Here is a 15,935-nt window from a genome sequence, read left to right on the forward strand (position 1 = left end):
ATTCACATTTGTAACTTTCATAAGGCAATATGGCCTCAAAAGCATGAACGTGTGACCATTTCTATACATATATCAAATTAAGTTTTTCAAAACGTGTACACTGGATCATAGCCTTTAACATGCTGTTGTGTACCCAACAAAAGGACAATTGTTGTTCCTATTAAAACATTTGATAAGTCCTAAAATTCATCAATTATTTATTACATGTGATTAACCGGTTTGAATTCTTCTTAGATTTTAACAAGTTGCTTGATAAAATTTAATTTGGTTAAATACTTCTGCTCATTTTAACAGTTAAAGTCGTTTCAAGATTTCTGCTTCACTTCTGTTTTTCAGTTAATTGGAGTAATTTAAGCAAATTACAGCAACCACAATGCAGTTTTGGACAAAGATGCACATTTTCTAGTTTTACTTGCTATAATTTACAGGGTCTATTTAAGACTCATTTTCTGCATAAATAAAACACCACACTATAGATGTAAGTTGACATGTCCTACAAATAGTTTTGTTAATAAAAACTTATTAAATTTATTAACACAGTAAAGTAAAATGTAAAATGAAAGCACTCACATGTTTGTACTGAAAATAAATACATCTTTATTATTATCTCTACAGTGACCCCTCCCTACATCAGACTTAGGACACAATACAAAATGCACATTATTATCATCATCATCATTAGTAGAATTGGACAGAAATTCATAACCACCAACATTCAGACAGTAAAGTGTGATTAAGAGTGGATTCTTGATCTAAATGTAATAAACAGTGTTTCTCCAGCAGATTTGTGATTGTGAACATGACTGCAGGCAGAAAAAGTTGGAGCGTTCACATTCCTGGAAGAACATGCGTTAAGGTCCCATGATGATAACACCTGAGCCAGCTTAATATGCTGTAGAACCATTGTAAATGTGACTGAGAACTCAGTTTTGAAATAGTAAGCTAGTTTTAAGCTTCGGTTTAAAGTTTACACAAATTCTACAAACTCAGCTCTCAGCAAATAAATGTGATCTTGCGCACAGATTTGTACAGCTATTGTCCAAATAAGATGTGGGGGAAAAAATTTAAATAAAATTAGAGGCCTCACAGCTGACAGTTCCCTCAGCCAATCACATTAAATTTACACATGTACAGACCGACTTTCTTAATTTACTGACTGATCAAAAACCCATGAGGCCTCTGAAATGTTTGCAATGATCCAACAAAAACTTAAAAAATTAAACAAAGAAAAACCTCAAAACATATTCAACGTGTTCACATTATTGCACGCATTTTTCATCCAACTGAACCAACATGCTAACGCAGCAAAAGCTGAAGAAGGCTCTTCCATCCGAGCAGTCGACACAGTCATCCTCATCACTTCAACCTACCAAAACCTCTGACCTTTAACTCTCAGCACCTCCTGGCAACGCACGCAGACCACTTTCTTCCTCCCGCAAACCATGGGCTTCAAACTGTCAAACTGAGCATCTTTCAGGAAATGTAATGCAGGTTAATGTTGATTTTTCTTTTTTGATGGTCCAGAAAAAACGTCGGAATCAAAATGGAATGTTTATTTTCTGTTCATCAGTTCATAGATGTATCCCATTTCATCTTGTGAGCATAAACTGGCTGAAGCAACAGTGTGTTGTATAAGATGACTTAAAGGCAGCGACTGATGAGGGTGATGGTGATGAGGATGATTATGCATCAAATTTCTCAATAAAACTGTTTTTCCTAAGGTGAAATGTGCATGAATGAGTGGGGGGGGGATACAAAAACGCTCACAGAGAGTATGAACAAAAGGCTGAACAAAAATACAAAAAGAAAGACTAAACAAAGCAAACTTTCACAAAAAATGTCCATTAAGACAATTTAAGAAGATGTGAAGAGATGTTAGAGATGGTAAAGACTCAATTCATGGCGAATGAAATCACAGCTCGTGTTCTCCTTTAGGTTATTCAACATCTGTCTGAATAATTTCTGCCTCTACCTCGACAGAAATTTCAGTAAGATCCGATTTATTTTCCAACTGCTGTTTTATTTGGTGGTAAATAAACATAAATATGACTGTAGAGACTGGATATGGAATCTAAGGCGCTAATGATTAATCCTGAAAAAAACAAAAAGGTTGAGAAAAAAAACATGTTAAAGTTAAATTTATATTAAACTGTTTGGCTAGAGGCACAGATATAGGATACAGATCTTTAAAATGGATGCAACTGAAAGCAAACGGGAAGTATTGTGTTGCTATTATTGTAGAAGATGCTGTTCGTAGTGGTGATTCTAGATGCAGTACTCATGGTAATAGTGGCAGTAGTGGTAGCTGAATTGTCAGGGAAGTTGACGACAGCTTTTTTTATACATAAAGAAAAAGAGGTGAGAAGTTGAGAAATTTTCACTGATGCTCCAAGAAAGTGGAAGCCTCCCCCATCTGCAGCAGGGTTTTTCATAGATGGCTCATCAGTGTTACCAACATACAGTGTCACAAGCACATAGTGTTGCACAGTGTTACTCGGGTGTACAGTGTAAAAGACAGGCAGTGGTTTTTGTTCAGGTCCTGGTTAGTAAGGCTGGCGGGTGGCGTTCCGCAGGGCTACATGGGCTGTTGCTGGGCAGAAAAGGTTGAGCCCTGTGGAGACGCAGCAGCTAGCAGCTCGTTGTAGATCTCCCGTCGGACCTCCTGGGCCACGCTCTCTCGGATCTTGAAGAAAAAAAAAGATGCAGAAATGGTGAAACGGTGGAACTGCCATCCAAGAAAAACTCCAATCGTTCCAAGTTATTACTTTTAGAAAACAGGTAACAAAAGTGCGCTCTTACCTCTCTAATAAGGTGTTGAAAGTTGTCGGGTCTAAATTTTTCGGCCTCTCCTTCCCTCTCCGGCGTCTCGTGTTCTTCTCCTTTTTCACTCTCTACCTCTTCACCGTCTCTCTGACCCTCCTCGGTGTGTGTGTTAGGTCGAGCAGGCGGGGCAGGGGTTATTTTGATTGATGCACGATACACTCCTCGACTCTGCTTGCCATCATCTCCCTCCCTTCTGACCGGACTGGGCGAGCGGGTGGAGGGGACGCTGGAGGGGGCGTGGCCACCGTAGCACAGCTCTGATTGGAGGAAGAGCTGCTCTCTGAGGAGGTCGGATACCTGGACAGACAGGAAATTAGAAAGAAAAGGCAGAATAGTCAGTCAAGCACAAAATGTTTTCGTCTTCATATCAGGGATTGAGAGTTATTTTGTGTGCTAACCGGGTCCATGGCTCTCAGTGCAGAGGCGGTGGAAAGGCTGTCAATGCTGCCCTCTCTATGAAGACCCTGAGAAAAACAAGATATCCATGTGATGATCGTGGATGAGAATAAACAAACCAACTCAGGCCCAGTTTAGAATGTGTGACATATATTTATTAAACGCCTGTACACATGTTCTTACTCTGAGGTTTGAGTGCGGTGTCAGCTCCATCAGTCTGTCCTCCAGCTGCTGCTCCAGCTCCTGGAGTTCCTCTCTGACCTGTGACCTCAGGGACTGAAGCTGCTCTGCCTCCATCCTGCAAAACAAGCAAAAGAAAAACAAAGCAACAAAAACAACACACAGTCATGAACAGAAGGAAAGAACCAGGTTACTTCCGTGTTTGTTTCTGAGCGTCACCTGTCAGCGGGACTCAGGTGCTTGTAAACAACAGCCTGCTGCCGCATGATCGACAGCTCGAGGTCCATCATCTGATTGCGGAACGCGTTTAGACTGCGCCTCTTCTGCTGGAACTCTGCCACAGACTGAAAGCAAAGATTCACCGTTTAAAGTTTTCTTATTGCTTTCATGTAATTGACAATTCTTGCCTTGAATGAGCTAATTCACAGAAAGATATTTATTTTCCTTTTTATTTTTTTAAGAAAAAGAGACAAAAATATACCTGCTGGCTGGTTGCACCTGCTCTGAGCTCACCAAACAAATCAGGAGAACTGATCCGGCTCTGGAGGATGAAATAAAGTTAATGAGAAAAAAGCAACAAGCTAATATGATATGTTAAAGCAAGAGGAGAGAAAGCTACAATTGGTAAATGAATGACCCATGGCTGTAATGTGACACTAGTGTACCTTTAAAATTAGGAACAGGAACTAACTTATTCTTTAGACAAGCAGTCAATGACTGAGGAGGACCAACCTGACCGAGACTCTGAACCGTTCCCCTGATCTCGTGCAGAACCTTCCTCAGCTGCATCTCGGTGCTGGACAGGCATCGTCCTGAACCTGGGGCTGCAGAAGGAGGGAGCCCGGGGGGAAGGTGTGTGTAGCCATGTGTACCGTAGTAAGGGGAACCAAACTGGTGCGCTGGAGGAGCAGCAGGGAAAGGTAGTGGATGATGGAATGAGTATTCTGGTAGATGCATCTGAGGAGTTCCAGGATGTAAGCAACCCAGATCAAAGTGCGGAGCTGAGGAGGAATAAGGCTGATGCAAGTTGATGAGGCTGCCATGTGGTGGGACTGGGGGAGTTGCTGGCTGGTGCAGACTGGTTAGACTAGAATAGTGATGCACTGGAGGACTGTGATGATTAAAACCATACGGAGGACTGGTGTAGTGGTAAGGAGGATAAGGGTAAGTAGCAGGACTGGGGAAAAAGTTGGGTTCTGAGCCCAGCATTGGAGCATTGTGTCTTGGGAACATCATGCGCCCAGAACCAGCACTTTGCTGGCTTTGGTTGGTGTTCAGCTGGAAGGGGTTGAGCTCATGATTGCTGGATGACAGATCGGGAACACTCTGGGTGGTCCAAGAATGGCCCTGGTCCGGGGAGCCATTAGGGGGAGGACTGGAGCTTTGCAAAGAATAAGACGATCGCATCAGATGGTGAGGGATGGGTTTAGGAGGAATGGCGTGCGGTGGGATTTCTTTAGAGCCAGGGTTTATGATCAAAGTGGACACACAGTTGCTTTGCTCCTCTTCCTCTTTCTCCTCATATTCCTTTTGCTCTCCATCCTCCTGAACATATTTAATGGAGTACCTGGGTGGAGTACAGAATGCTTGGCCTTGACCGAACTGGATCCTGACAGAGGACACGACTTTAGAAGGTGAGAGGAGGGACAAAGGTAAGGAGGACGATCTTTGCATGGGGATCAAACCACGTCTACCTACTGTTCCTCTGGGGGGTTGGGACGGATTGTCGATCTGGATGCTCTTGTGCTGGCCCAACATCCTGAGCTGATTCTGTTTGGCTCTATTCAGTGCTCTGAGAACCGGAGACGTTGGTGTGGAGAAAACAGAATCAGTCTTTTCCTCGGCTCTCTCTGTGGCTCTTTCTGCACTGATCAGAGTCAGGGGCTCAGTGTGCTGTGGTTCTTCTTCTGAAGTAAGCCGATTCTCAGTGTTTTCCACCACTGGTTGTGCTTCTTGCTCATAAGCAGGCGTACTCTGGGTTTGATCTGGTTGTGGTTCTGTGTCAGGATCAGTTCTGTCCTTAATATCCAGTTGCTCCCCTTCCCCTGCAAGTCTGCTCATGGGAAGTTGGTGAACTGAGTACCGTGGAACCTGCTCCAAACTCTCTTCATGCACCGCCTCTTCCATGGAAGTACCACTCTGTTCAGCCTTGAAAGGAGTGGAGGACCCTGGCTCCTCCTCTCTGCCACCCAGAAGCTCAAACGCAGGATGGTCAAGTGGTTGAGGTGTGGCTACGTCTTGTGATGGGTGTGAGGTCACAGTGGTCTCACTGTCGCAGCTGTCACAACTCTCCTGCACCTAGTTAGGAATACATAAAATTCATATTTTAGACATCTGCTCAAAGAGGTACTTCAATCCCAGTACAATACCGTTCAACAGTATGTCAACATAACAGAATTTTTTTTTTTTGTATTGCTAGACTGAAGTTTTACCCTCACATTTCTACAATTTGACATAGAAAAAAGTAGCTATTTGTCTTTGTTTATGTTCATTATTCTTGACTGCAAAGAGAAACTCTACTGATTTTGTGTTCAAGAATGTCTTTTAATCAATCTGTTCCTGTGTGTCGACAGTAATTACTGAGTTACTAGTCTCTGGTCAAGGCCCAGTCTATCTCATAAATCATTCACCCGCCTCTAGAAAAAGACCAGGTTAAACCCTCTGTCCTTAGTAACTATAAATCCATAAATACATTTATTTATTTATAAATAAATAGCAATTTATTTATAAGATTTTAGAGAAGAGTGAGGCAAAGCAGGCAAATTCTTTAAATAGAAATATCCTTTTTGATCGATTTTGTTTTGGTTTTTATACAGCTTACTGAAGCTAAAACATCTCTTCTCAGCAACTCAAGTGATACTGATTCAAATGTCCTGTCGCATGACTTGATCAGATCATCTTCTATAGTCTCAGGCATCGGTGTGCCAGGATCCAGTTTAGAGTTGTTCATGAGTGTCTGACTTATTAGTTTCTGGAGCCATTTCCAATTTAAATATGTTCAAGTCTGCTCCATCAAAGCATTCCTATCATGGGGTTCGTGCTTTTTTTGGTGTAGAGACTCAGTCACTTGGACATTTTAGCACCCTTTAAAGACATTTCTTATTACTACAAAGGAAATGTTGTTTAAAAATTATGTTGCATTTATTACATTAGGTCATTAAACTATGATAATTGCATGGTTCAGAATTTAAGACCTACAGATTGGGTTCCACTGTGCCAAAGTTAGGGCAAAATTATGTGTTTATTTAATTAAGGTTTGACAGAGAGAGGAGGGAGAAGATACGAAGCAAAGGTCCTGAGGTCAAGAGTCGAACACTCGATGGCTGCATTGAGGACTTCTAGCCTCTACATGTGGGACCCCTGCTTTATTTTTATGCCCCAAGACTTGATTTTTGCACATTTTTATGCTCCTGCCAGAGCAAAACACAACATACTGTCAAACTTCTGACTAAGTTGTCCAGGGCCAACTGGCTGCGCCACAAAGCAAGACAAAAAAAACAAAACAACAAATAAAACAAAAGCTTTCCACCACAATAGGTCCAGTACTTTGAAACTCTATAGCAGGGTGATGCAAGTACAGAATAATAGAGATCATGAAGTGAGTTAATGCCAGTCGTTTAAATATTTTGAAACTGTATTGATTGTTTCATCGACAAGTTAACACTTTTTTTCAATAAGCAATTTTAGCTTGCATAATGAATAGCAAATGATGTCGTGTGAAGGTTCAAATGATACAAGACTTTTTTTACTTGCATTTTACCACAAACTGGATGGACTGCAGCTGTCAGCCGTCAGCTTTGCTCTCAACATGTCAAGACAAGCATTCAGGCACATATGCAGCAAAGAATTAAAAGCTTACTGCTTTCTGAGTGAAACTGGATTAACAAGCATCAACTTGGGGCTCACAGTAGTGTTGCAGATTTTGAACAAAATCTTCACACTCATATGACTTGATGAAATGTTGCAGGGAGTTTTTTTCCCCTTATACATACAGAAATGCATATTAAAAAATCCTCGAACCTTGTTTGTATGTACAGTTCCTTGCCAATAAATTCACACGCTTTGAACCCTGTCATATTTTCTCACCTTATAACGACTCAGTGGATTTCACACCAACAAAAAGTAGCATATAACTGAAGTTCTTCCACCTGAACTGTGGATCTCTGCAGCTCCTCCAGTGTTAACATTAATCTCTTAGCTGCTTCTCTGATTATTGCTCCCCTGGCCTGACGCGGAAAGGCATGTCTAGATAGATTCGCAGCCATGCCAAACTATTTTTATTTTCAGTCACTCAGATATTGTTTACAACCTGCTTTAAACTTCTTTAAATTTTTTCTCCGTCTGCCCTGTTCCTCGATCCTGAGGCCTTCACACAACAGCGGAGCTCAAACTGAAAAAACTACAATAAGATAAACTCATTTAGAAGCACCAGAAAAAAGAGGGCTAAAAAAAACGCACACCATCCTTCCTGAAAATTGAAAAATATACCTTTAAATATTATTAAAAACCATTAATTATTTTACATCCAATTCAAAACTACATGTGACGTGTTGATCTACAGATTAAATCTCCAATCAAATGAAAAAAAAAAGAGGTAATTGTGTCTGAATTTTTGCAAAATGCAAAAATATGCCTTTGTTTGGCACTGCATTTGATTGTATGTATTAACTTTAAGCTGATTAGACTAGCTACCCCACTTGTTCAGCATATAAGCAATCTCTTACTGCAGCTCTATGATATAGAGCACAAGTGTCAAACTCCAGTCCTGGAGGGCCGGTGCCCTGCAACTTTTAGCTGTGCCTCTGCTGCACCACACCTGAATAGAATAATTAAGTCATTAGCAAGGATCTGGAGAACTGATTTACACAAGCAGGAGGTAATTAAACCATTTCATTCCAGAGTTTTGTACCGGTGGCACATCTAAAAACTGCAGGACACACTGGCCCTTGAGGACTGGAGTTTGACACCCCTGATATAGAGGTACAGAGTGAAGTGAAGAATAAAGTCCAAATAAAAGTTAAACCAACCTTAAGGTAGCTGCTGGAATCACCAGAAGGCTCCTCAGCAAAGCCACTGCTGTCAGACTGTTGACTAACGGTCCTTGACATGTCTAAGAAAAAAAGGGAAAACATATTATTTCTGTTGTACTCTAACCTGCAGGTGGCAGGGTAGAGCTATGAATAATGAAAGCGGTGCAGAGACACTAAAACACAGGACAATCTGTCCTTGAAAGCATCTGAAGGAAACAGGAAACAGGAAAACATTCATAATATTGCAGTTTATTGGAAAAATGCTAATTCATCAAGCTTTATACGTAGGTTCTCAAGGCCAGAATTTGCTACATTCACAAACATGGCATTTTAAATAACAGATTTATATTGTTGGGCTTTTAAGATATGGTTATCTTCTTTTGACAGTCAATTTTAGATTAAAACTAATAAAAAACAGGTTAAAAGGGAATGTTTTATATTAATCAATTCAGGCAAAAACTAGTGCTAACGTATGTTTTAAATATAAGGCTCCAAGTAACAAGCATTAAAAATATTAAACATTCAAAATACCAATTATTCTAAACGTTTTATACAAAAAGAAAAGTATCATAGCGAGAAAAAAAAAGAGACAAACTAATTATGGAAGCCCAAAATGAATGTACTAGAACCAACCTGTGATTCTGGATGTTCTGCATGGCAGGGCTTCATCGTCATTAGTCTGAATCTAAACAGGCAAGGGACATTTGAAAGCAAGATAAACAATAAAGAACGTTTTAATTACTGATCAAATACAGACATACACTGACTCAACATGCTTGCACATATTGTGTCATTCTTCTCTGATCAGAAACAGATTTAATCAGCTGATTTTTCTTCTACAACTGGACAGTAATTATCTCAGTCCCAGTGCAGATCTAAAGCCCCCGCTTTCACTTTAGCTCAGTTGTTGTTGTGTAAGCAGGCAATTTTGCCTTTATTTGCATTCATTTGCCTGGGAGAGCAGCTTCGGAAGGCTGAGTTGAGTTACCACAGGGAAAGCTGATGAAAATAAGATGGTCTGGTAAAAGGCCTAAGTGATGTCATTGGGCCACCTGTGCGTGGGAAGAGGTTATCCTATGAATGATAAAAAAAAACAGTATAAGGAAGGCAGGAAATCCCCATACCTCTTCCATGTCGAAAGAGTCTGCGTTCTCTGTGCGAAGCTGGGCGAGTAAAGGTGGGGTGAGCATGGAGAGAGCTTTCTCAGGGGTGGAGGTGAGGTCAGTCTCATCTTTGGCCACCTGATCACCTTCCTCCTCTGTTTTCTGATGGGTTGTGTGAAGGTCAGCTGAATCTGGCTGGTGTTCTGGCCCAGTGCTGCTCTGTTCAGGACTGATAGGTGGATGAATGTTAGCAGAAACAACAGCAGTGGTGCCCTGAGCTACTTTTATGCTCAATTTAAGTGTCACTTTAAAAACATTGCTCACAAAATGTTAGGGATATCTGGCTTTCAGGTACAAGCCAGCCCCTTGTTGCTTTGCGCAGAAAATCTGGACTCGGCTATTGAGAAACAATCCTGGAGCCGTAGACTCTGTTGAAGTGGTATCTATTCAATGTGCCAGCTTGACACTATGAAGCTTACCAAAAATTGCCTGCGCTGTGAACAATCATCCTCTGCTGCAACAAGAGACATGCCGAGCTGAAGTAGACAGCTGTTAATATTAAATGAATGTTTGGAAGTAACTGACTGAACAGCTTCGTTCACTTCCTCCGCTGCCATCGCTAAAACTACAGGCAGATTACAATTCTAAAACCGCTCAAAAAAACCAAACCCATCGTTCATAACTTCTCTTGTTCATTGATTGGCTTGTTTGAAATTCTACTGGAGAAATCCACTTCAGTGGGAGAAAGCCCAGAGGGAGCAGTGAAGCGAGATCAGAATCAAGCAGAATTATGTATTAAGACAACATCCAGGGTAGCTTTTGAGTGAAAACTGTGGGAAACATAAAAAGTACACACTACAATATGTCATGATAGAAGAGTAATCATAGAGGTAACATCATTAAAGTTTCCATAATGTGTTATGTGGCCAACTTTAGTTCTGGAGAACGTGCGGGCCACTCCATTCGAGGTACCCCAGTCTCCAGCAGCGGTTCCCTCATTATGTAACCTTGATGACCTGAAGCATTCTTGCCCATTAAGATAAAATTAGGCCTGGGTTATTCATGCAGGGACACATTGACTGGTTAAATGATTTTATTGAGGTAGTATTGGCTTATCACTGTTCCTGTCACAAAGTGTAGGTGTTAAGACAGAAAAAGCCCCAGACACCTGTACAAGGGTATTTTCCATTTAGCCATAAATGGAAAATCAGCTGTGACTCAGTGGTGTAAATCAGGGGTGCCCAAAGTCGGTCCTCAAGGGCCAGCATCCTGCATGTTTTAGTTCTCTCCCTGCTGGTAAAAACAACCTTTTCAGCATGTCAATGTTCTTCTTAAGCCTTCTAACGAGCCATCATTTGATCCAGGTGCGTTAAAATAATAGCATGGCCCTCGAGGACCGACTTTGGACGCCACTGGTGTAGATAAATATGACTAGCTGGGTCAGACTGCCAGTTTTACAGCTGGCAGATAAACCAGCCATTAAACTGGCTGGTTTATCTGCCTCACTCCCGTACAACAACAAGGAAACTACAGCAGAGAGTAAGATGTAAGTGCATATTGTTCAGAATAATGTTCAGACAATATATATTGATAATAAGGTGCATAAGTTGAGTATTTAAATGGGACACCCACCACCTAGGCAATGCAATGGATTATGCTATGCATCAGTGATGGTGTAAGAAATAACTACATATTAGCCACATTAAGGCACTGTGGTCCTCTTGTTTGACATCGATCTAAAGTATAAGACTAAGATCTGAAATGTTCAAAGAACATTTTCCAGCCTGGAATTGAACCTCTATCACCTGCTCTAATGTTCCCAATAAATATCTGGAGAGGAATCAGTCGACTGCCCACACTGAAACACCATCACCGCCACCAAAGGCTTGTCTGGTGACAAGACTGGTTGATGAATAGTGTCTCCAGCATTATTGGCGGCCATCATTTCAGCTCAAAGTCAATAGGCTTTCAGAGAAAAGCACTAGGATCCTCTGGTTCCTTGTCCAGCGTAAATGCTGGCCATGCAGGATTTTGCTGCCTGCTGGTTTGGTTAGGTGCCCCTGCAGGGCGCGTGGACCACATTGATGTACGGTTTCAAATGGTTTGATGCGACACTTGAGTGCCTCTCACCTCCTTCGAAGGTGACATTCATCATCTGGCTAAACAAGGCACTGTTATCAATAAAGCAGTCATCGGTGTGGGATGTGAACTTCTATGCCTTTCTGTGACTCTTCTAGTCTCCCTGAATCTGTTGACACTGAGCTCAGTGACCTCTTCCGTCTGAGAACATCCTGTTTGACGCCACACAAAGGTGAGGTGCTATTGATGCATTGTCAGGTGTCGTCTTGGTCTTATGATGTGAAAATGTGAACAACAATAATGAGGAGGACTCTTTAAATCTCGATTCCATTTGAATCCGGAAATTTAGTCGATTCATAAATCAAGCACATGCTGTGAATTTTGCCTTAAAGCTCATTGTTAGGGAACAGCAAGTTGTGCAAGAAGTGTTGAATCCCTGAACAGCTGGAAACATTTAGAAAAGGTCACATTAAGTTCACCTGTGAAGGTTATAGATCATTCCTAGATTTCAGCCAAAAGCCAAATATTCCAAGATTTTATGAATACTGTATCTTCTTCTAAAATTAAAAAAATTAAAATAGCATCGGAAAATAGATGGATTCTTGATTGTAGACATAAAGCAATTCATCTACTTTGGGGTATTCTCCTGTCCTTCCAGGGTACCTTAAGTCTTAAATTGAATATCACATTGATCAGCCAATCCTATTTTGATTCTTGATCAGTAGTCGTTTTTGTCACAGGTGTGACGTATTCTAGCTGGTCTAACGCAGATTATCACTGGAGACGGAGCTGTCAAAGTCATTTCTGTCAGGAGGACATCAACTCTCCGAGGATTATCTTTTTCAGAAAGATCAAATGATAAAAAGAAGTGTGTTTGGGAATTTTAAAAAAGTACAGTGATTTCCAGACTGTTGACCACGACTGACTTTACTTTGAGCATGTACTAAATCTTCACACTTCGAGGCATCTTTTAAAATTTCAACAGAATTTAAAAGGCATTTTTTCCCCCCTCATTCTCTTTTATAGAATATATAGGAAGCATGGCCTACCTGCTCTCCATGAGCCGATCAGCCTCGCCGCCTCCATTGGTCTCCTCCGTCACAGTAGCTAAGGGGAAATTATCTTTCCTGCGCATGTGTTTCTGGCTGACCATCTCCACCTGCTGGTCAGAGGAGCTGGTGCGGTCGTGATCCGTACCGCTACTAGTGTGGTCGTTGACGCGTGCAGGATCGGGGGAAGCCGTGTGTCCGTTCAGCTGTGCGCGCTTGTTTGGCGAGACCCCCTCTGGAGACTCTGCGGTTGATCCGAGCAAGTTCTGTTTGCTCATTTTCTTTATGAGTTTGGCCATGTTCCTAGCCGAGTTAGTCCTCTTCAGAGTAGATGGATCTTTGCCGGCACTTTCTTGTTGCTTTCCTTTTTCTCCTTCTCCACCTGAGAGAGATACATCACAATGGCATTAATAATAAGAAGAATAAAAATAATAATGTCAGCTTTGTTTTATAATTTATTTTGTCAAGTGAAAAGTACGTAGCTCTATTTAACTGACAGTCGCAATGCGTTATTTTCCCCTTAAATTATGAACTTATTCTTTGTACCCTTTATTATTTATATACAAGTCAAACTTTTATCAAAAAAAAGTGCACTGTGAATGCCAAATATTGAATAGACAGTTATTTGGCAGTATGGTGTTTTTTTGGACAAGTGAAGAAAAACCAAAGTGATGTTACATGGCTCACTTTGGTCCTTGCTGGTGAATTTGTTCACAGGTTGTCCAGAAACCTGACTGTAGAGCTGGAAGAACTCATTGGCAACCGTCGTCAAGACCTCAATCTGACGGAAACGACCTGAAACAGAGCAAAACAAAGCAAGATTATACCGATTGCTTATTGATTATACCTTTAAAGACAAGGTAGAATCAGAACAAAAGAAATTAAGCTGAAAATGTAAAAAAAAAAAAAAAAAAAAGCAGATGCCAATGGCTACTGATTTGGTTAATCTGGCCAACTCTTAGGTCTAGAGTTAAACTGCAGCAGAACATGGTGGTTTGTTTCCTTTAGGACGTGGGTACATGTTGACATACGTGTCACTTCCACATGTGCCTGCTGCTTTCTCACGGTGCCAATTCTCCATGATACCACATAAGAAATATGTTCCACTGCTTAACTTGTGAACCCAGCAGCAATGTACAAATGACCTGGGAGCTTGTTTTACACTGGCCGACTAGAATAAAGAGGTCTAAAGCTTGCAAAAACATTCTTCTCACCACAAAAGCCCCTGCAGCAGCCGGGACTGAGCACAAGGAGCATTTTTAAATGACTTCAGACTGATGGTAGAAACCACTAATCAAACTCTCTGCAGCCTCAGCATGAAAACGTTTCCACTCCTTGCTGTTAAAGTTTTGGAAAGAGCATTACAGCCTTGGTTTTGTCTTACTTACAGACCAACGAGAGGTGCAACTAAGCATATTTTGCTGTTGTGGCCCATGCGCCTCAAGGTTGTGCATGTGAGCCACATTTCAGCTCAGGATATTAGTAAGGATGGTTGATGTGAGTTATTGATGCTGTAGGCTATAAACTACAGAAGCCTGTGCAGAAAGTCAGAGACCAGCGGTTTTAGGAAACTGCAAAGCAACAACTGAGACGAAAAGTTAAAAACAACTTTACTGCTGCTCAGTTATTTGGTGCAGATCCAAAACAAGCATGTGCATTTGATTTTTGGTCGATGAGATGATGGAAGAAGAGATATTTTCATAACTTTGGGATTTATAGGATTATCGAAACCTCAGTAGCAAACATTGGATTACCTATAGAAGTGGGCGATATGGAGTGAAGGTTTTATCACAATATTTCATGGTTTTATTGTAATAGGAATACTACTTTTTTTTTTAGGTAATTGAAAGAAACCTACTCACTAGTAATATGCTAATATGCAACATTAAATATTGACCAATTCAATAATAAAACTCCTAGCTGCTATCCTAGCCATAAGTCCGGTCTTGTGTATTATTTCACGAGACCGGAACAAAGAGTCAAATGAGTAATTCAAGATTACATCATGATACCTCCTGGAGGCAGATTATTATATATTGTAAACGTATGCCTTCCTATTGGTCTATTTTTACACATTCCACAAGTGAGAGTTTTGAGATTCGGTGACAACAGCAGATGTGCAAAAGGCTCAGGGTGGAATTAAAGACAGACGTCAGAGCCGCTTCCCTCTCCTTCCTCCTCCCAGGGTTGTGCAAGTTGCACCGTCAGTGTCAGCTCTAACAGGATAATGACTTGCATGCTTTCCTGCCTTCCTTCCCCCTCCTCCGCTTCACAGCCAATACTTGTCAGTCGGTTATGAAACACGGACTTCTGTCTTCTGTCGCCCTCTGAAACGTTGCGACACTTCGGTGTCGTCACCTGGAAGGAAGGAGTGCTCTTGCACATTCTGACTTCAAAGTCCAAATCAAAAACATTCCTTATTGTCGGCGTGTAGCTTTTACCCGATACTGCAATTGTAATGCCCTGATGCCTTAAAGTTTGAAGTGTGACATGCCTTTGTGTTGAGCCCCCTTTAGCCAATACTTTGTAGGGGAAAAAAAAGGCACTCAGACAAATGCTGAGGTCCATTATTTTAAAATGATGAACACACATGTGCTGAAAATGCCAATAAAAAGTAAGTGAGGACAAAAAAAAAAAAAAGAATGCTTTATCTAACTCTCTACACCATATCCCAGTCACAGCTTGTTTGGAGAAAGTGAACCTCGATCTAAAGTAAACTCCAGGACCTTCCATAATAAATAAACAACTTTTTGTAATATAGGTAAAACATATCAATATTGTAACATATCAATATTTTAGATGTAGCTATGTGAAATAAAATGTTTTATTTTTTAGGGTTTCTAATTTTTTTTGTTGATTTTGTCAGGTATTTTTAGATTCTCTAGGGATGTTGTTAGACTTTACTTTTTTTTAAAAAAAGACTTTGCAGATGTTTTAGATTTTGCAGTTTTGTGTAGTTGGATTTATATAGGTATATATATTGCAGGATATATTTCATTTTTTATGTATTTATTCAATACAAAATGGCATATTTTATTTCTCATTGTGACATTGAAAACTAAATGCTTTTGTTTGAATAATTTTCTACAAATGGCAACATCCCAGGCAAGAAAATGTATTCGTGCTTTTTTAGCACGTTTCATGCTTTTCTCTCGCTTAAAAACTAAAAATCAAATGGAGGTTCTTTAAAAATGACCACAAATGTCCTGCAGCAGATATTTATCAAAAAAATTTTAAGTTGTCTTTGCACAAAAGGTTTGTTAGCTCCATCTAAC

General features: G+C 40.7%; 1 protein-coding gene across 2 annotated transcripts in view; it reads right to left on the reverse strand.

Moving 5' to 3' along the window:
- Nucleotides 1-573: 573 nt before the first annotated feature.
- itprid2 (ITPR interacting domain containing 2) overlaps nucleotides 574-15,935 on the reverse strand; it is a 40,618-nt gene continuing 25,256 nt past the window's right edge. The window contains exons 11-22 of one of the 2 annotated variants that reach the window (XM_044131332.1): nucleotides 13,348-13,455; nucleotides 12,661-13,042; nucleotides 9,554-9,761; nucleotides 9,063-9,114; nucleotides 8,427-8,509; nucleotides 4,132-5,697; nucleotides 3,881-3,940; nucleotides 3,619-3,743; nucleotides 3,403-3,517; nucleotides 3,222-3,287; nucleotides 2,800-3,120; nucleotides 574-2,683 (exon numbers count right to left, since the gene is read on the reverse strand). In XM_044131332.1, the coding sequence (XP_043987267.1) occupies nucleotides 2,576-2,683; nucleotides 2,800-3,120; nucleotides 3,222-3,287; nucleotides 3,403-3,517; nucleotides 3,619-3,743; nucleotides 3,881-3,940; nucleotides 4,132-5,697; nucleotides 8,427-8,509; nucleotides 9,063-9,114; nucleotides 9,554-9,761; nucleotides 12,661-13,042; nucleotides 13,348-13,455 (3,194 nt within the window). In that variant the 3' untranslated portion in view covers nucleotides 574-2,575. Of the gene's footprint in view, nucleotides 2,684-2,799; nucleotides 3,121-3,221; nucleotides 3,288-3,402; nucleotides 3,518-3,618; nucleotides 3,744-3,880; nucleotides 3,941-4,131; nucleotides 5,698-8,426; nucleotides 8,510-9,062; nucleotides 9,115-9,553; nucleotides 9,762-12,660; nucleotides 13,043-13,338; nucleotides 13,456-15,935 lie in introns of both variants that reach the window. The other variant, XM_044131331.1, reaches the window with a different exon arrangement.

This window comes from Gambusia affinis, linkage group LG11 (genome assembly GCF_019740435.1).
Source record: "Gambusia affinis linkage group LG11, SWU_Gaff_1.0, whole genome shotgun sequence".
Classification (NCBI taxonomy): Eukaryota; Metazoa; Chordata; class Actinopteri; order Cyprinodontiformes; family Poeciliidae; genus Gambusia; species Gambusia affinis.